The following is a 27,502-nucleotide window of genomic DNA, read 5'->3' as shown; positions in this document are numbered from 1 at the left end:
TTTTTTGCAGTAATGATAACTTATTGAATCTTGGCAGCTGCAGTATCATGTGACTATACAAAAATGTTAATTTCCCTTTTAAAATTTAATTTGCAACATGTGAAATATATCACAATAAAGTTATAAACTAATGAAAATGGTTATATAGGGATGTGTGTTAAATAATGTGGAGAGGATGAGGATGAGAGATAGGATTCACTGAGATTTCCTACTTATATAGTTTTGAGTTTTTTAAATATAGCCTCTTGACTTACTATATTTCTCAAATGAAGACCAAGAAGATGAATTTTAAAAAGAGATCATATTAATAATTTAATTTATAAAAAGAACACTAAATAAAAAATAAGATATTATGATACTGAAACTGAAGACCAAAAGAGCAAATGAATTTATGTTTAGCAATTTGGTATAATATTGACTCATAAAAGTAGTTATTTCAGCTAATTTGTCAACAGTGTCCTCTGACTTATGCTTAATGTGATCTACTTGAAAAACAAAAAGGCTGCAAAGAACTTTTAAACATCATTCAGTCAGTTTATTGGTAGTTATATCATTATGATTTAAAGGGCACATAACAAGGATAGAACAGAACAGTAAATACATTAATGTTATCAGAGCCAAGATTTGTGATATAAAAAGACACATGGATACAAAATTAAGTTGCAAAGAAATTTATATAACATTGAAGTTGAGAATGTTAACATGAGTTTGTGATTTTGAAATAAAAAAGAAACAAAAGCCTCTAGTCACTAATCCTGTGTTGAAATGAGTCCACTCAAAAAGCAATGACTATATCTAGTGCCCAGTTCTTTTTCTAAAATTCCTGCTTGCTTGCTTGCTTGCTTTCTTTCTTTCTTTCTTTCTTTCTTTCTTTCTTTCTTTCTTTCTTTCTTTCTTTCTTTCTTATCAGGTCTCGCTACATAGCTTGCACTTACAGTGATCCTCATGTCTCGGCCTGTCTAATGCTGGAATTACGAGTGTGCGCCACCGTGCTCAGTGTCAGTGGCCAGCATGGCACAGGTTCTGTGGCTGTTATTGTCCAGTTCTCATTTCTAAATAGCACTCCATTTTCAAAGGAGCGACAATTGCTTTAAGAAATGGCTTATTCCAGGCGTGAGGCCAAAATTGTACAATGTGAGCCTTGGATAACTTGGGCCAAATAACAAAGAAGAATAGAAATACTAATAGGGTACCTGATTGAGAGGGCTGATGCTGATGACATTTGGGACAACCTTAACAGCAAGAGTTGATTATAATGCATTAAATAAAGAAAACCTCATGCAGTTTGGTAAAGGAAAGAAAACTGTATTATAAAAGAACTTTAGTCAATCAGTGTAAGAGACATGATAGAATCATCTCTAGTCTACAACTTCTCTCCTCTGTTTTAGGTAGTTGTTGAAGCTACTTGGTAAAAGAATATTGAGAAATGGGGCATTTATAATGTCGTTGTATTTCTCACAGGTTTCTTACTAATTAAAATGATTTTTTTGACAATAAAGCAGTGTGAGGGACAGACGCTACCCTAAGTAGTTCATGAAAGTTAGCATCACTGATAGTGGTACATGCTGACCTTGTATGCCATCCAGTTCAATACAGTAAGATGCGTACAGGGCATAAACTATGTAATGCTTTTGCCAGAAATGGCAAATCTGATTCAAATTAAATCCATCAAATGTGCAGAAAATAAAAGGTATAGAAACACAGAGAATAATTGACATTCCATAGGACAGTTGGCTGGACTTGCCTAAAACTTTAGGAGTTCTGTTCTATAGTGAGACTAAAGAAACAAGAAATGCTGTGCATGAGCCTTGACTGGATCCAGATTGAAATGACTCATTTATGAAAGAATTTCAGTGATAGATGAGAAAATCTGCATATAGGTTAGATGATATAGAATTACACTGCACTATACTCCCAAAATTCCTATACAGATTCAGTACAATCCTGATTAAAATACCATTAGTATACCTCACAGATCTAGAGAAAACATTTTATACTGAGACTAAAGAAACAAGAAATGCTGTGTATGAGCCTTGACTGGATCCAGATTGGATCCAGATTGGATCCAGATTGGTCATCATTGGTCTTCAAATTCATTTGGAATCAGGAGATCCAGAATATCAAAAGCAATCCTGGGGAGCAAAGGAAAGACAGGAGGTATCACAATTCCTCACCTGAAATTATACTATAAAGCTACTATGATAAAATCAGCATGGTACTGGCATAGAGACAGACCTGAGTATCAGTGGAACAGAGTAGAAGATACAGACACAGCTGCAAACACATTCAGCCATCTTATCTTTGATAAAGGGACCAAACAGGCTCACTGGAACTACAATGGCCCCGTTAATAAATGATGCTGAAAAAACTGGCTTTCTATATGCTGAAGACTGAAACAACCCATCACCATGCACAAAGCTACAGTCAAAATGGACCAAAGGGGCTGGTGAAAAAAAAGGGGGGGGGCTGGTGAGATGGCTCAGTGGTCTAAAGCACCTACTTAAAACAAGCTTAGCAAAGCACAGGGACAGCGGTTCAATCCCCTAGCACCACATGCCAGCCAGCCCTGCCCCCTGGTGGACTGAGCTGGCCACACACACACACACACACACACAAATAAATAAAATTAAAATAAAAAGAATGTTTAATAAAAAAAAATGGACCAAAGATTTAAATATTAAAACAAAAATACTAAATCATCTGGAGGAAAATATAAGTAGGAATCTTAAAGACATAGAGGTAGGTAGAGAGTTCATGAACAAAAACCAAACTGTATGGGAAATACTTCAAAGACTCAACAACTGGGATCTCATCATTTTGAAAAGTTTCTGCACTTCAAAGCAAATCACTAGCAAAGTAAAAGAAAATCAACATACTGGGAAAAATTTATAGCTGACTGCTTCTCTGACAAAGGCCTTCTATCTAGTACATACAAAAAATTAAAAACAAATCAGGCCCCACCAAATTCAAAGACCGAATCCAAAAATGGGCATCTGTGATGAATATATACTTCTCAGAGGAAGAAATACAAGTATGTCTTTGTCTCAGTGAAGTAGAAAAGAAAATAAAAAGTTGGACATATATTAAATCTTAAACTCTTCTGTTCTAATGTGTTTTTTCAGCAATATGTGTGGTGGGAATCAAAATTGGATAATTTGTGCTCTTTCTATAATTACTAATTTTTGGCATGAGACCCTTTTGATGTTTATTATAATAAACCAAAAAAAAATAGAAGGAACAGAGTCATAGCAGTAAATATTTCTCTTCATAACAAAGGAATGAGGGGTGAAGTATGGATGTTACTGTCCAGATATATGATTTTGAAGACATTGAACATGGTTGTCATGTGACACTTGTGATCATGCTGTAATTACTGCTAAATAGTTGAGTTATTTTGTGAGTCTGAAACTGTCACATGAGTCAAGAATAAATATAATATTTGAAATGGACCTTTAACACAAAGATGAAAACTTCTCAAGAGCTTATAAGGTACTCACTAGTGGCTGGATATGTTTAGAGTTATTTTTATGATATTTTTTCCTGGAATGGTATATCTTTACTTTTGCAGAAAGCTAATTAAATATGGTCATAAAATGAGAAAACAAACAAGAAATACAAATGGCAAGTAAATATATGAAAAAAATGTTCAAGATCATTGGTCATTCACAAAATGCAAATTAAGGGCCAGCCAAATATCTCAGCATATTAAAGTGCCTGCAAGCAGGTGTAGGGGCCAGGGGTTTGATCCTCTGGTCTGCCATGCCAGACCCACCCCCAGGGTGCACTGAGATGGCAATTGAGGCTGGGTGTGGTGGCACACACACCTATAATCCCAATTTTTGGGAGGCTGTAAGCAGCGGGATCCCTGCAAGTCTGATCTAGTAGTGAGACCCTGAATACCCTGTAGTCCCTTCCCTAAAATACCAAAAAAAAAAAGCAAATTAAAACCATACTGAGATTCTTTCCCACCCCAGAAAGAATGACTAACATCAACAAGTTAGCTAATAACCAATGCTGTAGGGGCCATGGAGAAAAACGAACCCTTCTGTGCTATTGGTCTCAGGGCAGACTGGTACAGCCACTATAGAAATCAGTGTGGAGATTCCTTCAGGGCAGATTTGGCTGGCTTGAGTTGTGGGGATTGAACCACAGCAACCTGAGCCTGACTGCTTTGTTGAAGCAGCCACTTAAAGAACTGAGCTAAGGGGCAGGCCCCTGGAGATTCCTTCAGAAGCTAGGATCAGAGATCCCTCCCATTCATGCCAGCTATTCCCATCCTGGGTATTTCTCCAGAAGAATTGAAAACCTCATACCACAGCGACAAATATGCACCCATTTATAGCAGCACAGTTTGTCATAGCTAAATCCTGGAAACAACCCAGATGCCATTAACTGAAGAATGCATATGGAAGATGTGGTAGTTTTACACAATGGAGTATTATTCAACTGTTGAGCAGGATAAATTTGAGTCTTTTGTCAGTAAATGGATACAACTAGAGAACAACTTCTTAAATGAAGTAAATCAGACCTGCATGTGCAAACATAGTATTGTTTCGTTAGTGTGAGAACCTGAAAGAGAAAAATTAAATCTGAAGGGTACAATAGGTACTGGGTAAAAGGGAATGAACTTATTTAAAAGGAAAGAGTTACTGAGTTGAGGAGGACAGGAGAGGGAGTAGGGAAGATTTGTATGGAAGCAGGATGGTTTTGACAACTGTACTATGCATTTTTGCTTTTTAATGGAAAGAAGCAGTTAATGTTTTAATTTATTTCATTTTTTTCAATTGTTCCTTTTTTCTTTTCTTAATTTATTATACATTTGTTTCTTCCAATTTTATATGCATATATCTGGTAATATGAATAAGTGGTTGGAAGGCAACACTATACATTACAACAAATACTGTGGAATTCATATTACTTTAAAAATCTGTATCACTTGTTGTTTTTTCTAAAACAGAAAAATTTGTAATTTGTACTTAAAATAATTACACTAGAATTATTTAAGATGTAAAAATGTTATTGTGGCTTTATATAAAAATTTGCTTCTTCATTGAAAATGCATGCTAAGATATTTTAAGTTTAAAGCAATCTACTCTGAGAAGTTTCAGCAAGAATATGCAGAGCGAGAAGGAAAATGTGGCCGAATTTTAAGTCTTAATTCTAGATATGGGCTGAGAGTTCATAGCACCAATCTTTCACCATTTTAAAAGTAGGATGAAGGAAAGCCAAAAAGAAATGCGAAATTTAAAACCAAAAGTTATATGGAAAATGGAAATTTGAGTACAAGTTTTGTTTAGGAAATTTATACAGAAGAAAATTCATGTGATTTAAAAATGCATATAATTATATTGCCTGCCACATGCTATTTTCATAATCTGTGTTATGACTCTGTCTATGCCTTTGTAATGGGTTCCTACTGCTAGCCTCTTTTTTGGGGGTAATATCAGGCAGAAACGAACTAACTGCAACCATTTTAGGGTTCGCAATTATCCACTTCTTTTCAGTACCTGATGTTTCTATTAGTCAGAGATAAGAGGCAACTCTGCTTTTCCTCCCCAGCAATTTCACTGCCGTGGAATAGTTTCATGGAAACAAGCCCCTGGCCTAATTCTGCCATTTAGACATGTGTTTACCAAGAAGCAGATACAAAAAGAGTTGTGTAACATGTTCTGTAAATTCAATGAAATCCCATTTCTCTTTTCTCTCACATGCTCTGACAGCATGTTACAAAGTTTCCCTGAGGCAGATAAGACAATAGCGTTGTGACAAAATTTGAAACAAGCAATACAACCCTATGGTCTAGTGTACAAACACAGGGCTGTGCAGTCTCAGGCCTGGATTACTGTCATAAACTTCAGATTTTAGCATTGGTAGAACTTTCTTAATTTGGTAATAATACTTCTTGGTATTTTGGAAACAGTGTGGTACGTTGTAGAAATTTGAAAATAGAAGGAAAAAATAAAAGCTTTCCATTCCAAGATTAAATAATAGCCACAGATAATATAATACATATTCTTTTGAATTTCTCTCCTTCTCTCCCTTTTCTGGCTTTCTCTGTGTTTATCTTGTTATACATATTTGTAATTTTTACCAAGACAAAATGATCATATTCTTTAGCCTACCTGTTTCAAGTCAACACTTTCTACCTTTCTGGGACATATTAACATTTTTCTAATGCACCAAAAAATACCTTTTATTTATGTTTGCATAAACTAGTACTCAATATAAGACCATGCATTCTGTGTGCTTCTTATATCCTTTTCAGCTCTTAAATCTAGTAGAGTCCCCTACTTTTCATGACACTGGTTTATTGACAAGGCCAGTTGTCCTACAAATTATATGTTCCTTTTTTTTTTTTTTTTTTTTGTGGAACTGGAGATTGAAATCAGGCCCTTGCGCTTGCCAGGGAAGTGCTTATTCTACTGAACCATCTCCCCGGCACCTTAAGTTCCTATTTTGTCTGCTTTCTTTATTGTATTATTTTTTTGGATTTTTCCCATTTCCTGTATTTCTTGTAAAGCAGATGTTATATCTAAAGGCTAGATTTCTCATATTTTTAGGGTAGAAGAAATCACCAGTGATATGTATATTAAACTATATCACATCTGAAGATGTATCATATTAGTTTAATCTGTCGTAGTGATGTTGAAATTGACTATTGCTATAGTCTTCTACCCTATTTGTGCAAAGCTGGATTGTCTATGCAAGATTTCTATCAAACCTGTATAGCTTGAACACAAAAAGGGCAATGAAAAATCATTTTACGACCTATCATGTAATTAACAAAGTCTTCAATGTTAATTAGAGGTGAAATTAGTTAAAGCTTATAGCAGTCCTTATGGCTTCTACTTAGTCTTTAAAATACTAATTCATCCTTAGAATATATATGTATTCACAATTAGAATATTACAATAAAAACTAAGCTGCCCTGGAGTACACATGTAAACTAACAAAAAAGTACCAAATTTCATCAGTTCTATGAGCAGTTTTATTTGTTGAATTGTCATCTGAATTTTGGATACAGTTAACAGTAAATGTCCTCTTAAAATCCCTGTTATCAGGTGATCATTATGGTGTAGCTATAGTCTGCTTCTATAAACATGGTAATAGCTGGTGATAATATAGTCATTTCAGTTAGGTTTATTTTCAGTTAATTTTCTATTTAAATTTCTTCAAAAATATTACATGATGATTTGACAGTGACATTATTCTTTCTTAGTGGTACATAAAATAAAGTCTGATTATAACTGTTGACATTGATGAAATTCAGGATATTCTATTGTGTTTATGTGTTCAAACTAATTTATAGATAATATAGCTCCAGTGGAGGGAACTAAAGCTATCTATCCTTTACAAAGGCACCGTTCTTGGGTAGAATGCTGCTCCCTTGGAACACTTAACTCATTCTTCACCCATATTATCTTTTCCTTTTAAAGGACATTCTAGTGTATAAAATTTTAAATATGCATATGTAAAAATAGAGGAAACAATATGAGTAACACTTGTATATCCATCAGTGAGCTTTAACTTAATGAACATGGAACCATTTTTTTGTCGTCAGTATCCTTCTGTTTTCCTTCATGTTATTTTGAAAGAAATCTACTTTATTGTATTTATTTCATCCATAAACATTTCAATTTGTATTTTAAAAGGAAGGAAAAATGTTTGTAAACTTAATAATGTAATAATAAAATTATCTAAAAAGAAATTAATAATTACTTAGTATGCAATACTCTGTGTTCAAATACCCAGTGATTTAAAATATGTCTTTGCCCCTTTGAGTAGTATGCAGATTGCACAAATACATGGAAATATGATGAAATAATTTTAAATCTCTTTTAATCTCTGTTTGAGGTTGACAAATATTTCTATAAAAAGTCATATAGTACATATTTTAGGCCTTGTGAAATGATACCACCCTGTCACAACCACCCAATTTTATCATTGTAGCATGAAAACAGCTGTGGATTATATTTAAATAAATGGCAAAACTGTTTTGTTGTAAAAATATAGATGATATGCTGAATTTTGTCTGAATGCTATAATTTTGGGGTGCCTAATCTATAACTATGGTTCTCAAACTTTGATAAGTACCAGAGTCACTTGTAGGGCTAATAAAGAACATGGTGGCCCAGGGTTGACATATGATAAGGACTGTGTGTTTTTACCATGTTCCCAATGTATAGGTCTCCCTTTTACCTTTCTTTTTCTTTTCTTTCTTCTTCTTCTTTTTTTTTTTTGGCAGAACTGGGGATTGAACTCAGGCCCTATTACTTACAGGCAAGCACTTATTCTACTGAGCTATCTCCCCAGCCCCTACCTTTCTTTTTTGTAAGTTAATTGTTAAATGTTCTATTAAATATAATTTTGCATAGTATAATTTGTTGAATATATTTATTAATATAATTTATTGTCCTTTAAAATTTCTCACAATTGGCTCTGGAGGCTCACTCTTGTTCCAGATCTTTATTTTGTTGCATATGTGTGTGTATGCATGTGTAGAGTTTAGGAGAGCAAGCATACTTAATAGATAATTCACAGGATACATAATTTGCTCTTGTTTGGCTGTCCTGTCCCTCTATTAATTTTCAAGATTTACTGACTAGTAGAACTAGAAGACCCTCTAGATTACCTAATAGCTTTCTCATTTTACATAGGAATAAATAAATACCTAGGAATGGAAAAAGATTGGTCGAGAGACACACAGACCCTTAGTGACAGAACCAGGAATATGATTTGAAATGGCCATCTTATTTAGGAGTCATATTACATAGGCATTAGAATCATTGAGCCTTAAAGCTAGGTGTGACCTTTAATTTCATATAAACAGCCTTCTACTATTTTGCCTGGTATTCTTCTAAACCAGAGATCTCAAACTGGCACATTATGAACTAGATCCACAAGCTATAACTTTGCACTATTTTGAATAAAAAAGATTTGCTCTTTGTTATGGCTTGTGTCTCGATGTCCGTCCCCCCCCAAAGCCTCATGAAATCCTAGGTGGGGCTTTTTCAGAGGTGGCTGGATCTAGAGTATGTGACAGTGGGATTGATTCATAGTACATTATGCTAGGCTCAGGGGCACTAGGATTAAGGGTGTGAGTGCTACTTGCCCTAAGCAGCCTGGATAAGATATAAGGGTCAGAAAGAGCTGTGCTGATCCCTTGCTTATTTTGCTACCTTTGGCCCACCATGCATTGTTCTCCTCTATGATGTCTGTTTACCACACCATCCTCATGTGGGACCAGCCAGTTATAGACTGAAACCTCTCCAAACTGTGAGCTAAGTAAATCTTTACTGCTTTAACTCTTGAGTGTCAGATATTTTGTATCAGCAACAAGAAAGGTAACTAAGACGGCTTCCAAATTTTAAAATTCCAAGAAGTTCAGATCAAAATACAGATTTTGAGAATAAGACAGTCTAACTGCACTGGGCCTGCATGTCCACATGGCCATGGTAGGCTGGAGTTAAGTTGGAGTCACACCCTTTGGAATGGTTCAACTTCTGATTTACTATAACCATTATCATTCACAAATGCTTTTACAAATACTTTAACAAAGGTTAAAATATTTATTTACAAATACTTTAACCTTATCATTCCTAAGTGCTTTAAAATATACTATATTAGATTAACAAAAACTGGAAATAACTGTCTTGATAGTGTGTTTCTAGAGTTTGATGATGTAATATTTGTAGAATGTGTTTGTCTAAATGGGAGGTAGCCATTTCTCCCATGCCTGTATTCCTCATTTAAATCACCTCTTTGTCTCTGCAGATATTTTATTATCTCTAAATTGTCTACTGAGAATTATTTTTTTTCTCAACTGGAGATTGTTAGAACCTCTCTCACTTTGCCATTTCTTTGTTTTGAATTTTTGATACTGAAATTGTATCCATTTTCTCTAGTCTGTGCTTTATAGAGGCCTTCACTGTCAGGTCGTATCACAATGTTCTATATAATTTACTGTTCATTAGGCCTTTGATTTGGCTTCATTCATCTTGTGAACCCACAACTTGAAATATAACTTGTGTCTCTGAATGATTTTCAAAATTTTTAGGGCAGGAGGTATTACTCAGTGGTGGCTTAGCATATATGAGGCTCTTGCTTCAATCCTTAGTATTACAGAAATAGATAGATGATAGATAGATAGATAGATAGATAGATAGATAGATAGATAGATAGATAAGATGCAAAGAAATTTTGTCCAAAGAATAGGTAACCTAAGTCTTCCTAGAAGGTAAAAAGTAAGAATATCCTAAATGAGCTACCAGGAACATCTCTCAAACTCATAGAAGATGACTTTAGCTCAAAAAATCTCCCATGGAAGCTTTGATCCTTCAAGAACTAGAAAATCAGTCAGTAGGACAAACTGATGTGACTTTAATACTGAGGCACCAACAAACATGGATTTAATCCTTGCCTTGCAATGTATTCACAAACTGTGAACATAAGGAGTTCTTTACCCATGGTGAGCCTAGTCTTCAAAGCTAAAATACACTGCTTTTAGCAGTTGTGATGATTCAGTGGATTGCTGGGATATGAATAAAGGTTTCCTGCAAAGCTCACTAAAGTATTTAAGTAAGTGTTTTTACTTTGCCACTAGTGGTTTAGTTTTTCTGGATCACTTGGTGGCAGCATGGAGATAGTTTTCTATTTTAATATCTGAAAATTTCTGTCACTAAATAATAAAAGTTGATTGCAGAGGTATTTATACTGTTGAAAAGGACTCAGCAGCCCAACAATATCTAAGAGCCTAAATGTTTGCTGCTTATTACCATCTGAATGGCATCTAACCTTTGTCAAGGGCTATACAGACTTCATTAAGATTTGTCCAAGGATTGTGCCCCCTCAGTTACCTACTTAATGTCAAGAACTTGCTCATTGATGGGTCTGTGTGGGTTTGAAAATTACGGTTTTGAGTGGGCAGCTGACCGGCCCCTTTGCTTAACTCCCCACCTCCACAGCCAAACTGACCAAAGGGCTACATGCCTTTTACTTGGCTGCCTTCAGTAGTATTTAAAAGAGCATTAAAGGCACTCAGTTCCTTTATAAATAATTAATTAGTACCTACAGTGTGCCAAGAACATGCTTGGAAGTTGTTTATTACCTAGTAAGAGAGGCAGATAAGTAAACAGAAAATTCCACTATACTTGGCTTGCCAATGCTGTCAGTTTAGTTGAAGACAGTGGGCTGTGATTTCTCTGAAGGACTTGTCACATTACCATAATCTGGAAGAATAAAGAGACATTCCATAAATATGGTAGTAGAGGGTATTCTAGGCAAAAATGTTGCCATAAACAAGGATGTGTCTGAAACAAGGATGTGTAGCCAGAAAGTCCTAATGTAGGCAGTTTATTTTTAAAACTTATTTTATTGGTATATTTTTGAAATGCATAATGATCACATTCATCATAGGGAATCTGTACCTGTACATAATATGCCTGGATCTTCTCTCATCCCCCTTCCCTCCTTTCAACCCTACTTCCTCCATATTTACAAAAGCTCTGTTTTCATCATTTTCCTGTTAACTCTTTTTTTCCCCCTTCCTTCATCCCCCACTCCCCGCTCCTTTTCCCTTTTCCCATTTGAACATTTTCTTCCTACTTCCTCATCCATAGTATAACAAGAATGCCAAAGGTCAACCTAGAATGGAGGTTCCAAAAGAGATAATAATAGTAACAGATAATTTTAGGGTGCTAAAGCAGTTTAACACTATGAAGTCAACCCCTCCCTGAAATAGGCATTGTTTATTCAAGTGGGAAAACTGAAGCTCAGGGAGATTAGAATGAGTAAATATTCCCTGTCTTATAGCTAGTGATTGCTGTTATTGGTATATAAACACAGTTCAGTTTTCCAGTGGTGATGAAGGTATGGCACATGTGCTGCAGTGTTTGTTAGAATTAAAAGCCCTGAAAGGTTCACTATCACTGGCCTATACTAAATATAGGAATTAGAAATAAGAGGCAAGTTACAGAGGCCTTAACTACCACTCTGAAGAAAGTTGGCTGTCTTCTGTAAGTGATAGGGAACTACTGAAAAGAATTTAAGTAAGGAGAATATCTAGTTATAAAATCTGACAGTACAGGACCTACTGTATACTTATGTTAATTAGGTTTCTGTTTTTGTAACAAAATCCCTGAGAAAAACAAAAGGACATTTATTTTGGCTTATATTTTCAAAACATGGTCAACTGAATTCATCACTGTGGACCCCTGGTAAGGCAGAACAGTATGATGGGAAATATGTGGTAGAACAAATGTGCTTATCTCATGGTAGCGAGAAGGCAGCCAGCTTGTTTTTAGAGTAAAACCCCTTCCTTTAAACCCATTAGGCTTTAAATCCATAAATGGATTGATCCATAAATGAGATCATAGTCCCTCTGGTCGAATCATCTCCCAAAGGCCCTACTTGTAAACAATGCTGCACTGCATTGTAGACCAAGCCTTCAATACATGAGGGGTTTTTTTTTAGACCATTTTATATCCAAACTGTAATAATCACTAGGTAATTGTGATTTTAGACAAATCCCTTCCCATCTGTAGGCTTCCTTTTTTTCATCTGTCAGATGAAGAACATCATAAAGGGATGTTCTGACAGATCCCTTTCAGCTCTTTCATGTTTTCATTTCTCTGAGGGTGAGGAAGAGGTCAGCTTCCTGATTGGAATGACTGGTAGGCACTCTCTCCATGTGCTTCGTTGTTCTTTATACATGTCATTCATCTTTATCTTGAATGGCCTATTGCTTCCTTCCTACCTCTCCAGATCCTTTGCTGTCAACCCTCCACTTTCCTGGCTCTTAAATCCTTCAGTGCTACCAGATGAGTTTGTTATGTCTTCATTTGCTGACTTCAGCTCCTTGTTTGTCAGCTTTCTCTGGGAGAAAGCACTTGACACTTGCAGCTTGGTAAAAGAGGTTTTTTTATGGCTCATAGTTTCAGAGGTTTCATTTCATGGTCTATGGTCTTCAAAGCAAGGACATCCTGGGAGAAGGACAGGATAGAGCAAAGTTGCTCACTTCCTGGTATCCAGGAAGCAGAGTACAGGGCAACATTCCCAGTGAGAGATGCGTATCTTTAAAAGGCACACCCCCAGTGGCCCATGACCTCCAACTGGGCCCTACCTCCTAGCCATGCATTCAGTTCTGAATATCGTTGGATTAATCCACTGATTAATATAGCATGCTTATGATCCAGTCACCTATGGGAATTTCTTTATCCAGTCAATATGACAACTGAGATTAACTGGTACAAGTCCCCCCTTTCTCAATTTACCACCTAACCAAACCTTGTTAAATTCTATGTAATCTCCTAATAAACAATAAGTTAATTAAGCCTAACATCATGCAACCATGTTCTATATAATCAGTCATGCAATGTTCCCTTCCCTAAAATCTCAACAGTCCAGCACTTCCCTGAAGTTCACGAAGTCTCCCCTAAAATTCAAGACAAACTCCTAACTGTGATCCCCTGTGATAATCACAAGCATTTTACATAATCCCAAGGTACAGTGCTACAGGGTAAGCATTACCATTCTGAAAAGGAAGAATAGGACATAGAAAAATAGCAGCAAAACAAGACCAAAAACCCAGCAGGGATTACATTAACTTTTGTAGCTCCATGTCCAGCATATCCACTGGGGATGCATGATTTCCAAAGGGTTTGAGTGGGCGTGCACTTACAGCTTTTTTGGTTGCAGCCCACATGGCTTCTTTCAGTCTGGCTCCACTTGGAGCCTGCAGCTTTCCTCAAAAGACATTTCATGTTCCTGGCATCACCTGCTTCCTGAGGTCTCCATAGTACCTTCAGCTTTATTTTTACAGCTTCATACAGGCATATCTTAGGGACAAATTGCACCTTTGCAGTCTGGGGGGGGGCTTCATTGCCCCATGACTCTTGCACTCTGCACACCTGCAAAACCAACATCACATGGATGACTACAAGGTCTGCTGGCATGACGAGCAGTAACCAACAAGCCCTTCTTGGAACATGGGTGCAGTGTTCTCTGAGTACCTGTATGGCAAAGCATGGTGAAATGAATCCAGGGGACAAGTTCCCTAGGTTTCCTTTCTCAGCAGAGATTGTAGAGGCTTTCTGCTCAGATAAAGGATTATACTTTTATATCCTTGAGCCTATGATGGGTGGGATCTTACTAATTCCTGAGATGCCCTTAAGCTATCTTCTTTTCTTATGCCTGTTTAGTTCCTCCCCTGTTGCATATAAAATAAATCAAGAATCAACCAATGGGATCACATCTAATTAAAAAGCTTCTGTACACCAAAGGAAACCCAAGTAAAGAGACAGCCTACAAAATGGGGCAAATTGTTTGCTAGGTATTCCTCAGACAAAGGAGTATTTAATATCTAGAATATATAAAGAACTCAAAAATCTACCCTCTAAATTTAAAGACCTTGTCATAAAATTGCCAACTGAAATAAGCATATTTCTCAAATGAAGAAGTACAAATTTCCCATAAATATATGAAAAATGTTCACCATTGCTGGTGTCTTAGGCACTTTTCTGTTGCTAAAACAAAATACCCAACACTCAAAGTTAATAGAGGAAAGTTTTAATTGCCTCACAGTTTGTAGATATTTCAGTGCATAGTTGGCTGGCTCCAATGAAGGATGACATGGAGGAATGGCATCACAGAGGTAAAAGAGTTCAGCATGAGCAGAAGGCAGCAAAAAAGAGAAGAACCAAGTGACAATCAGCATCACTTTTTCTGTCTCTAATATTTTATCCAGGCTAACTGCCCTTGGAATGGGTAGCACTCAAACCCAGGGGAGGGCCTTCCAATTATACATTCCCAGAACTATGCCAAACCAATCAGTGTACTAATTAAGTAATCACATGCCCTTGATCCCAGGATCACACACTTAATCCAAGAATCACATAATCTATATCTAGCTATCTCTGAAAAGCCCCATCTATGACTTCTTGAGGCTTTGGGGAAACATCTAAATGCAAGCCAAAACAGCTGGCCAGTATTTGTGTATTCAAAATGGTTAGGATAGATATATAGCTACATTATTTTAATTCAAGGAATAGAGGCATTTGTTCTAATAGTGTTTATAAATAGGATACCATGTTTGCATCTTGTACAACAAATAACCACTAGGAAGGCAGTATGCAATGTGTTAGTTATTGGAACTGTCCTACTAATTTGGTTTGAAACTGTCTCATTGCTATTTGCTTCTCAATAAAATTATGGAAAAAAAAACAGCTGGCCATTCAAGAAAAGCAAATTAAAACAGCACTCAGTGTGTTTTACTCCTGAAAAATGGCTATCATCAGGAAATGAGCAATAAGTGCTGGCAAGGCTGTTGGTGGAAAAGGAATCCTTACTCACTGTTGATGGGAGTGCCAAATGGTACAGCCACTATGCAAATTAGTATGGAGTTTCCTAAAATATACTAAAACTAGAAATTCCATTTGATTCAGATATTCCCTAAGTATCTTCCAGAAAGAGTTAAAGTTTTGCTATTACTGTGATACATGCATACCCATACTTATGGCAGTAAAATTTATAATTACATCTTGGAATCAGTTTGTATATCGGTCAACAGATGGATGAATAAAGAAAGAGGAATAATACTCTGTCTTAAAGAAGGATAAATTTGAGTCCTTTGTAGGTACATGGGTGGACCTCATGACTGTAATGTCAAGTGAAAGAAATCAGATACACAAATTTAAATATCATATGGTTTCTCTTATATGAGAGACTCAAAGTACAAATAAAGAGCAATATAAAAGATTATAAGAGGTAGGAGATCTTTTCCAAATGGGAAGGGGAAGAAGAGGTAGAGAAAGGGAGTAAGGAAGAAAGGGAAAAGAGTTGAAGAAAAGAATGAAAGTAGAACTTTTGCAAATGGGGAGTGGAGGAAGAGTTAGAAGAAGTAGGGTGGGATGGGAAAGGAAGGGGACAAAAAAAGGGAATTAAGCTATATATGAACATGTACAGGATTCCTCACAAAAAATGTATTCATCATATATTGCAAACATATACTAACAAAAGTTGAAAAATGGTGACTGTCATCATATTATCATAATGTGTAAGTATCAAATATAGTTGAGATCCAGAAATAAACTTAATGTTTGACTGAAAAAAATAATAAATATTAGATTCCTTTTTAATGTCATTAATTTCTTCCCACCACATTGCTTTTTGACCACAACTTTACATATATTCTTTTGAGGCCAAATTTAAGGTTTTCAAATATTTTTGCTCAGCTTTTTGCTCTTGATTCCCTCTATAAATTTCACTACAAGCAAACAGCTGTCCTCATGCTACAACATGGGTGCTGGACTGCCTTGAAATTTCCTTTGCAGTATTAGTTAGGCTATTGTCTTTAAACTTAGCCTCAGACATAGTTTTACGACATGAGCAAAATGTTGACCAATTCTTTGCCATGAAAAAAATATATGGCCTGTAGTGCTTTTCAAATAGAGTTCCAGTTTTTAACTAAAATTTTCTTAGCCTGGTCTTTACTGTCTGCATTCCTATCAGCATTTTGGTCTTCTGGGTTCTGACCAGGCTCTCCCATTAAACTCTGCTTATAGTATTCTAGATCTTCTCTGGCCCACATCACTAAACTTTTCCAAAATTTAGCCATAAATAAGGTCCAGAGATCTCTGAACTCCATGGTCAGCTATACTCCTTGAAGCTACCCCATTTTGGTGGTACTACTTTCTGTATTAGTTCGTTTCTCATCAGTAGAACAAACTTTCTGATATCTACAATTTAAAGGGAGAGAGTTTTATTTTTGGCGCATTGTTTCAAAGGTTTTAGTCCATGATCAGCTGGTGCTAAGGCAGTTACATCATGCAGGAGGAAATGGTGAGCAAAGCTGCTCACTTCATTGTGTCTGGGAAGCAGGACATGGGGTAGAGGGTCAGCAAGAGACACACCCTCCAAAGACACACCTTTACTGACCCATCTCCAACCTGTCCTTACCTCCTTACAGTATGTTTGTCTGTGGAACTCATTTGATGAATTCCTTCATGATTACACAGCCCCCATGATCCATTTACTTCTTCAGAGGTTTCAATCTAAGTTAGTAATTAAGATTAACTGGCATCACTCCTAATTACATATTATGTTGTGTTGTTGGCTAGTTATTTCCATTTTAATCTTTTCTTCCCATATATTCGTTGGGCCTTTTCTTTCCTTTAACATTTTAGCTTATCTTACATTAGTACGTACCAGTTTCAGTTACAAAGAGTTCTTTGAGAAAATCTTGTTAATTTTCTTTTTCTTCTGGCAGTGTTTGTGAACATAGCAAAGAAAATCTTATGACCCCTTCCAACATGGGAGTGATTTTTGGGCCCACCCTAATGCGTGCTCAAGAGGATACTGTGGCTGCCATGATGAACATCAAGTTCCAGAACATCGTGGTAGAAATCCTAATTGAGCACTTTGACAAGGTATGCATTTCCTGTCCTTATCACAATTCTTCCAAGCATGGGACACTTGCCTCCAGCTGCCTTTTTTGGTTTTGTCTTCCTTGGCTCAAATTAATAGTCAATCCCTTTAAGAAACAATGACATTTGATGGTAATTCTGGCCATGGGAATTTCATATATTTAGTCATTCTTGATTATGCATGTAACTTTTATTATCAGGTATTGTGCTAGAGTCTGGGTGTGTAAAGAAAAGCCATTTAAGCCTTTAAGGAGTTAGCAGTATAGTTAGGGATATTGCTCAGTGGCACAAGCTCCTGCCTGCCATGTATGAGCTCCTAAGTCTGATTCCCTGCACCAGAAAGGAAAAAAAGAAAGTTAACAATGTAGTGTGGAGGCAAACGTGAAAATGGACGAAAATTATAGGCACAAAATTTGTTTATGTGCAGTGAGACTGTGGGGAAGAAGAGAGATAGCTCCTCACCCATCACAAGATTCACGATTGAGCCCCTATAGCACGAACCAATTAATAAGAGAAAAATCACAATTTTTTTTTTGTATTTTAGGGAAGGGTCTATAGGGTATTCAGGATCTCACCACTAGATTGGACTCATAGCAGTCCTCCTGTTTACAACCTCCCAAGTGCTGGGATTATAGGCATGCACCACCACGCCCAGTCTCAATTGCCATCTCACCTTGCCCCTGCACCTGCTTGCAGGCGCTTTAACCTGCTGAGCTATTTGGCTGGCCCTCTCACAAATTTATTTAGTAAGTTCTGTGTAACATGGTCTTCCAAAGACCCAAACAGGTAAATTTGTAGTAGTTTGATGAAGATGTGGATAAACTGGAGAAATATGACTAGTAATACAATGGTATTATCTAATCCTGTTAAACTGGGAGGGATTCAGCAAAGGTCTGTTTTTTCAGATTCTTTGTGATCTTTCAGTGTACTTGAGTATAAAGATATTCATTTCCTGCTTGTGTAAGGAGGGTAACTCTGGAATAAAAGTTTCATGACCTATTTTAAAGGAAGGCCAAGGGCCAGAGAGATAGCTCAGTAGAATAAGTGCTTGCCTGGCAAATACAAGGTCCTGAGTTCAATCCCCGGTACCACAAAAAAAAAAAAAAGTACATTTAAAGGAAGGTCAAGAAATTCTTTACATGGCCTCTTTTGGGGAAGAAGGGCAGGAGGAGGCCTAAGAGACCTACTTGCTTTTGTTGTTTCAAACACCAAGGTACCCTATTTTAGTACTGTAGGGCTTGAACTCCATTAAAACCATATATAAATCAATTGTACCATTGTTAAATATCTCTAATTCCAGAATAATTAAGGTGGGTGTACCATATGTGATCTAAAAATACAGTGAATGTTTGAATTTTAAAAAATATATATACTAAAAGACACATTGCCATTAGTCCAACTCACTTTGAACACACTTAAACCATCATTCTTGTCATTTTCTGGAGCAGTCCTCTTTCATGAGTAGCTTGAATTTTGCTGTTGTGACTCCCTTAGGATGTTCTCATCAATTCAAAATCTTACCTTTTCAAAGTTATTTTAATTTTGAGGAAGAGCCAGAAATTTCACAGTACCAGGTCTGATGAATACAGTGGATAAGGATACACAGCATAATCATTTTATAAATTTCCCTTTCTATTAAGTGGTACATGATGGTAGCACTCACTGTATTTTTATATTTCATAAAGACACAGAAGACAATTTCTGTGACTGTTTGAGAAATTGGAAAGAATGTAAGTGTGTTCAACGTGAAGGGAAGATGAGATCAGGTGTGGTCAGGGTGGTGTTTGGACATTTAATGCTGGTATCTCCTACTGTGAGTAACTGATTTAAAAATAATACGTAGTTATCAAGTATTCTTACCCTCTTATACTGTTTTGGAATTTTGGGTTTTTTTTATTATTTGTCTTTTTTTCCTTTAGGATAAAAATTTAAAAAAAAAGCAAAGGAAAGAACTTTCTGGGTTTTATTTTCAATGTGTATTTTACTGTAATAGATTTCTTTATGCAAACATTTGTCATGTATTTCAGTTGCCCCTTAATATGATACAATATGTAAAATGCAAAATAACATACATTATAATCAGGTAAAACAATGAAAATACAAAATAAGGGGAGAGAGATAATGAATACAGGAATGACATTAGGACAGGAAATAGTTATTGACAGGTATTGTATCCTTGTCACAGATGACCATATACTTGGCTATAAGCTTGTAGCAGCCAGTGTCATTCTTGGGAAGCATAATTTAATTCAGATTTTCCTTTGGGCAAAGAGGCTTCTCTTGTAATCTAGGTCTATCCACAGCACAAGTCCAAACTGTGTGCCTTTAGCTGCGTTAAGTATGATATAGGCTGGAGTGCTAAGTCACCACATACATACAGTGGCTCTAACAACAGATGTTTAGTTTTTGGTTGTAAAATAGGTCAAGGAGATGGTCTAATCCTAGTAAGGTGATTTGGCAGTATCAGGATCCTTGGTTCTTTTTTGTTGCTCTACTTTTCCTAGAGTATTATCTTTGTCATCACAATTGATTCTACATTCCATTGATTGAAAAGAATCAATGAAAAGAAGTGGGTTAAAACACTTTCTTTTTTAGTTATGGCATAGAAAGCACACATTCCAATTTCATTTACATCCCATTTGTCAGAATTTAATCTTATGGTTTCACATGATGTGATGTAGTGGTAGATATAACTTGAGAAATTAAAGGCTTAGCTAAATGGACTCAGCAATTCCACACCCTAGGGCATGGAAGCCCCTCCATAGGGTGTGGAGGCCCCACCCTAGAGTGACTCATCACTTAAAGGATATAAAAGGGAATTGAGGAAGGATGGAGCATTCAACTTCCTTGGAGGAGCTCTGATTTTTGAAGTCAGCATGGAAGGAAGGGAGGTGGCTTGCTAGATGCTACAGCTGCTGTTCTGCCTTGCAACCAGCATAGTAGGTACTGAAACCTCCACTGTAAGCTAAATAAAGCTTTCTTTCCTTAATTTTGGGTGTTGGATATTTTGTCCCAACAATGAGTGAAAAGTAACTGATACATGTGACAAGAAAGCGAAGTCTTTTTTGGTGTATAACCTGCCCAACTAAGACATAAAGAGAATGGATATTGGAGAACAGCAGCATTCTCTGCCATATTATTTTACCTCAAACAACTTTATTTTCCTGATAATCATCTATATTTAGTTGAAATGTGATAATAGTGTGTGATAATCACATCCCTGAGGTTATTTGGTTAGGAAGTGGCATAGGTGAATAATGTACCAAAGTGTAACTAGATAGGTGGAATAAGTTCTAGTGTTCTGCAGCAAAGCATTTTAAATATAGTTCTCAACAACCTATTACATATTTTATAAAGAAGTAAAAGAGAAATGTGTGGCTCCCACCACAAAGGAATAGTAAATGCTTAAGGAGATGAAAATGCTAATTACCTTGACTTGATCATTATACATTATATTGCATGTATTAAATTCCTATGTTGTAACCCATGAATGTATGTATCAATTAACAATTTTTAATAAGAGCTGGGATTTAAATCCAGTTAGCCCAGTTAAGAATCACAGTACTCGCCAGGGAGGTGGCTCAGTGGAATAAGCGCTTGCCTGGCAAGTGCAAGGGCCTGAATTCAATCCCCAGTACCGCAAAAAAAAAAAAAAAAAAAGAATCACAGTACTCTATATCACTATACACTGCAGCAGCATCGCCAGTCATTTTGGTACAGTGATATTATTGAGTATGTATGTGGCACCTTCAGATTTTCAAGAAGAGATTCTTGTAGAGAAGTCTGACTTATATTACTGTACTATCCAGGGGTCTCTAGACAAGTAAAATCATTAGGATGTATGTGTAGATATGTGAGAGAGGATTTATTGGGGGAATTGTCTCATTCAATTATGGTAACTAAGAAGTCCTATGATAGCTATCTGTAGGCTAGAGACTCTGGGATGCCTGTAGTTTGGCTTAATCCAAGTCTGAAGTCCTCAGAATAAAAAAAAAAACAATTATGTAAGTTGCCTGAGGCCAAATACGTAAGGATGGAGGAATGGAGTAGGCTCTCTGGTATCAATGCTGGAGTCCAAAGGCCAGAGATCTGAAAATCCTGATGTCTTGGCTCTCAGAGTAAAATTACTTCCTTTTCTTTGTATTGTTTTAACTACATACCCAATTTAATGGATGATGCCTGCCCACATTAAAGGTAGCTTTTGCCACCTAGCCCCCACATTTGCTCTCTTCTAGAGAACACTGTCTTAGATACAACCAAAAGAATACTTTTCTAGGCTTCTTTTGTATTCCAGAATCCAGCCAAGTTAAGACCTAAAATTAACCATCACATATATTAAAGTGGAGAAAAGAAGTCAGGAAAAGAAATTTCAATGAGACTACCCAGTGTGATCAAAGGCCCAGGCCTAAAAAAAGTATTTTTGGAACAAGAAATGGAAATAAAAACAGTTGGAAATATGACTAGAGATAGACAAGAACCAGTTCCTAAAAACACTTGACTGCTTGATTGAGGAGTTGAGAATGTTTGGAATTTTTCATGCCAGTGTTGAAAAAGCATTGCTTCAAAATAGTATTATAGTCAGACTTATGTTCGGGAGACATTATCTGGCTGTAGTATAAAAGATAGAGAAAAAGAGAAAATTTTGCCGTAGCTTGAACAAGAATTAGCTGTAGTCTGAGATAGGGCCATGAGAAAAAAGATAGGCAAAATCAGCAGGACTTGGTGATTGGAAGCAGATGTGGAAGAGGGAGATTTCAGAATCTTGGATCTCTGACTTGGCTGACTGAATGAATGAGGTAGTTCTTCATACATTTTAGAAATATAGAATAGAAAAGTAATGGGAGATGGGGAAAAGCTGTCATTGGACTAGGTTAGATTTGAGATTTCTCAAAATTATCCAAAAAGCAGTATTTAACAAATAGTTCTCTATGTGAATCTAAAGCAAAGATCAGTGAGTTTTTCATTGTGTAAAGTACATATAGTAAAAATAAACTTTTCAGGCCAGAGATCTCTGTCAAGCTACTTAGCTTTATCTTTATAATGGAAAAGCAGCCACAGTTATTACAAAAACAAATGGATGTAACATTACTGTAATAAAACTTTATAAAATAGGCAGTAGGCCTATGATTTATAATTTACTGAACCCTAAAGTCCAAATGCCATTTATTGATAAATTGATTGTTTCATTTAGCATATGTGTGTGTGTGTGTGTGTGTGTGTGTGCGTGTGTGTGTAGGAGAAAGAGAGAGAGAGAGAAGAGAGAGAGACAGAAAGACAGAGACAGAGAGGGAGGGGGGGAGAGAGACAGAGACAGAGACAGAGAATCCATTGTGTGCCAAGTGCTATTCATGGAGTTTATATTCTAAAAAAGCACAAAACCATATTCAACCAAAGTAAAACAACTAATATCTAAATAAAATATTTAATGAGATGGTAATGAGGATGAAAGATAAAAACAGAGAAGGGAACAAAGGGTCGGAAAGTGGTTTTGCCATTTGAAACTTAGTGAGGAAATGAGAAAATTGAAGTAGGCTATAGGAAATATTCACTTTTAAGCAAAGACTCACAGGAAGTAGAGGAGTAATTCATTCAACTGCTGTGTAAAAAAGCATTGTGGGGGGCTGGGGAGATAGCTCAATAGAGCAAGCGCAAGGGCCTGGGTTTAATCCCCGGTTCTGAAAAAAAAAGAAAGAAAAGAAAAGCATTGTAGGTGGAGGGAATTGTAAGTTCAAAATCATGGAGGTAGAACTGTGTTTATTATGTTCATGGTACAACAAGTAGGGCAGTTTGGCTAGTGTACATTAAAGAGAACACCAAGTAGAAGAACATAGTTTCAAAGAGTTAGTGGAGAAGGAAAATAACAGAATAGATCTTATAATAGAGCCTTAGAATAAACCAGAAAAATTTTAGGTTTGTTCTGCAATAGGATGATTTGGAGCATGAGAGCGACATGATTTTACTTATTTTTTACAGGACTGCTGTGCATGTATGTGGTAGAATAACTGTATAGGATAAAAGCAAAAAAAAACAAACAAAAAAACCCCCAAAAAACAAGGCTTTTTCAATAGTGTGGTCAGACTTCCCTGTTCCTTCAATGAGTATAGCTAAAACCCCTGGACATTACAATGTTTATAAAATTAACATAAGATGACTCATAAATATGGAGAAAAGGTGATATACTGGTAAGGACCTGGGCCCTGAGGAATGATGTTGCCATGATCCATCTAGCTTCCATTATATCTTGATATATCTCAGATTGGTTATTATAGACAGTAATAACCTAAAACTACCAATGATTGCAGATTAAAGCCTGCTGACTTTGCCAGAGGACTTAGAGACAGTTTAATAATACAAACACAAACTTTTAATAACAACCTTTGTACACTAGTCAAACATTACAGAAAAAAGTAGCCGCACCTTGATCCATACTAGCAGAGGCCAAATGCAAAGAATAGACTTCTACTTTTGCCAATTTTTAACAATGCAGCTTAATCCTTTTCTCAGGTTCTATAAGAGAAGGCCAACCTGACAGCTGGACTTTTTACTTTCCATCTGATAGTAATGAGACACCCTCTTCTACTTCCTGTGCTGTCAATAGAAACCATAAAAAGTGCCTGGACTCACATACCCATTTAGCACTGAAGTAGTATCAGAAGAGGCTTAAATTTTCTCCACCACTCAGTAGTAATAAGGTTACTATTGTGGAGTGACAGCTAAAGCCATAAACATTACTGAGACATGCCTTCCCCTCTAATTGAGGTGTTGTTTGTAAGGGTCTAGTGAAGAGTATAAGCTCCTTTGACCTAGCAGTAACCAGATGCCATTCCTTTCTGTGTGGATGTCAGGAGTGGCCAAATGGGAAGCATGAACTTCTAACCATACTGGCAGTAATGAGACAATGTTCCCCATCCCCTGTGGTGGCAGTGGCAGAGGAAATCAGCTATAATAGAAGATTTAAGTAAGAAACAGACTCATAATATCCAAAATGTGTAAATTTCAGTTGAATATCAGTGATCATACCAAGAGTCAGCCATATCAATGCGTATGAAAAGACCATCAAGAAAAAACACTAGGCTAATTAGCAAAGTAATAAAAGATACAAAGAAAAAAAAATTATAGAATAGACTGATGCAGTCAGTGAGATTTTTAAAAAATTAGTATACAGCCTTAACATCAGAATGGAGAAGACAAAATAAATAAGTGAATTTTAAGACAGAACAGAAATTCTGCTACTCACATAGTAGAGAAATTTGTTCAGAGAGAATTTGTTCAGAGCAGACATACCTTAAAGGAATGGCTAACAGAAGTTCCTTGAACAGAAATGACAAAATGAAAACAGGACTTGGAATATTAGGAAAAAATAACTAGTGAATCTGCAAAATTCAGGGTAATTTGAAATACTTCTCTCCTTTAGTTTTATGTATAATGTTCAATGGTTAAAATTATAAATTTTATATAAAATTATAACATGTATTTTCTTATTAAATATTTTAATACAGATGTATTATAAAAGTAGGGAGGGTAAAGAACATTAAAGGAAATAAGGTCTAGGCAGTTTGCCCAGATAGGTAAAATGTCAATGCTAGTAGTCTGTGATAAGCTTTACAATTTCTTAAGAAACCTCTAAAAATTATATAAAGTTATTTGCTTAAAATACTATGAATTAAAATGGAATTCTAAAACTGTTGAAGATATAACAATCTTAGCTTATATACACCAAATAATAAAATGTCAAACTATGTAAAGTAAAAGTTTGGTGAGTTGGAAGGAAAAGTAGAAATATCCACAGTTATACTTGGAATCTTTGATGTTCATCTCTAAATAAGTCAAAGAACAATTAGATAGCAAATAAAAAAAGTATTTAGAGAAATTCAAGAGTACCAAAATCTAGGATCTGATAAGGATTTGTAGAATACTCTGTCCAACAACAGAAGAACATATTGTTAATTTCCTGTGGAATATACACTACAACAGATCCATAAAAAATCTCAAAAATCTACAGTGATTGAAATCATGCAAACTGTTTAATCACAAGGAAATGAAGATCACGAAGAAATGTTGAATTTTATCAAATTCTCTTCCTAAATCTGTTGAAGTCACCATGTAAGTTTTATCCTAGATTCTATTGATGTGATATATGACTTTTATATATTTGCGTATGTTGTATCAATAACAGAAGGTCAATATGAAAATCCTCCAGTACTTGAATACTAAAAGTAGATTTCTGAATAATTTATGAGTAAAGACAAGTTTTATTTATTATTATTATTATTATTATTATTATTTTTAATGTATTTTGTTGTTACAGGATCTCACTACGCAGTTCAGACTCATAGTGATCCTCCTGTTTTCAGGTTCCATAGCGCTGGGATTCCAGGTGTATGCTACTATGCCCAGACTTTGTGGCCAGCTCAGCCTGTTCTGGGGGATCGAAGTCCCTACACTTGCCTAAGCAGGCGCTTTAGTCTACTGAGCTATCTCGCCCATCCTAAGACAGAAGTTATTGGAGAAATAACTTTGAACTGAGTGACAGTGAATAGAAGAACATATCACAAATCATGTGATACAGCTAAAACATGAGAAAGAAGTTTGTAGTACTGGATACCTGCTTTAGAAAAGAGGGAAAATTTGAAGGGAATAGTCTATAATCTCACTTCCAGAAGTTAGTAAAAATGAGTGAAATAAACTCAAAGCATATAATAAAGATAAGGTCAGAAGTTGCTGGTATCAAAAGCAGAAAAACAATAATTCAATCAGAAAGCTTATGTTAAAGTAACACTTAAAAGATCAATAAAGTTGACAAAGCTTTTAGCAAGATTGACAAATTAAAATCAGGTCACAAATTATAAATATAAGCTATGTAACAGTGGGTATCATTGCTAACTCTTAGGACATCAAAAATATAAGAGAATAATGTAAACAAGTCCATGTAAATTGGCAATTTAGATTAAATAACAGGTATTTTAAAGTTGTAAGTTATCAAAACTCACCCAGGGCCTGTCAAATAGATAGCTCAGTGGATTAAAACACCTGCAAGCAGGCTCAGGGGCTGGGAGTTCAATCCCCGGGCCTGCCATGTAGGCCCCACCCCTCGAGCATGCTGAGATGGCAATTGAGACTGGGCATGGTGGTGAGCACCTGTAATCCCAGTTCTTGGGAGACTGTAAACAGGTAGATCACTATAAGTCTAATTTAGTAGTGAGGCCCTGAACACCCTGTAGACCCTTCCCTAAAATAAAAAATAAAAAGAAAACTCACACAATATAAAATAGACCATTTAAGTAGCCCTGTAACTTAAGGCTATTGAATTTATATTTCAATATCATATGAAAAAGAAATCTTCACAGTTCAATAGTTATACTGCAGAATCGTACCACATATTTAAAGAAAAATTATTACCAATTCTGTAAAATCTCCTTCCCAAAAAAGAATAAGAGGAAATACTTCTTGACTCATTTTATGACAGTAGTATTTTTTCTGGTATCAAATGCAGAAAAAAGCCAAAACAGCAAAAGAAAGTATACTGGGAGGGGAGAGAGGGGTTGAAGGGAGGGGAGGGGTTTAGGTAGAAAAAAAGAGGAATCAAAACATACACAGGCACAAATTGTCCTTTTTGGTTTTTTTCCCCATAATTTCATTGAGAAACAAATAGCAATGAGACAGTTTCAAATCAAATTGGTAGGACAGTTTCAATAATTAACACATTGCATACTGTCTTCCTAGTGGTTATTTGCTGTATAAAATGCAGAAATGATATCCTATTTACAAACACTATTAGAACAAATCCCTCTATTCATTAAGAGAATGTACCTATATATCTATCCTAATCATTTTGAATACACAGATACAAAATAGGCATTCATCTGTATCTCCCTTTTTTTTTTTAGTTCCGTTATTTAAATATTATATAACTCAGCAAAATATTCTAAAAGAGTCCAGTAGTCCATAATAGTATTGGGTCTTCTGCTTCACGAGCAATGTCCAAAATTGTTGACCTGAGTCCCCTACAGCTCAACATAACAGCATAGCTTTACTTCTTATACTTTGTTTTTATACTTTTCTGCTGGATGGTTAAGACCAAG

The 27,502-nt window shown here is 35.9% G+C and overlaps 1 protein-coding gene across 5 annotated transcripts in view; it reads left to right on the top strand.

Annotated features, from left to right (window-relative positions):
• Nucleotides 1-27,502, top strand: part of Ophn1 (oligophrenin 1) — a 477,586-nt gene that overhangs the window by 357,826 nt on the left and 92,258 nt on the right. For all 5 annotated transcript variants that reach the window (XM_023704707.1, XM_023704709.1, XM_023704708.1 and 2 more), the window contains exon 19: nucleotides 17,264-17,423. In XM_023704707.1, the coding sequence (XP_023560475.1) occupies nucleotides 17,264-17,423 (160 nt within the window). The remainder of the gene's footprint in view (nucleotides 1-17,263; nucleotides 17,424-27,502) is intronic.

Source organism: Octodon degus, unplaced genomic scaffold (assembly GCF_000260255.1).
Source record: "Octodon degus isolate 3935 unplaced genomic scaffold, OctDeg1.0 scaffold00201, whole genome shotgun sequence".
NCBI lineage: Eukaryota > Metazoa > Chordata > Mammalia > Rodentia > Octodontidae > Octodon > Octodon degus.
Note: the sequence above shows the minus strand (reverse complement) of the source record. Positions and strands in the feature narration are given on the sequence as shown.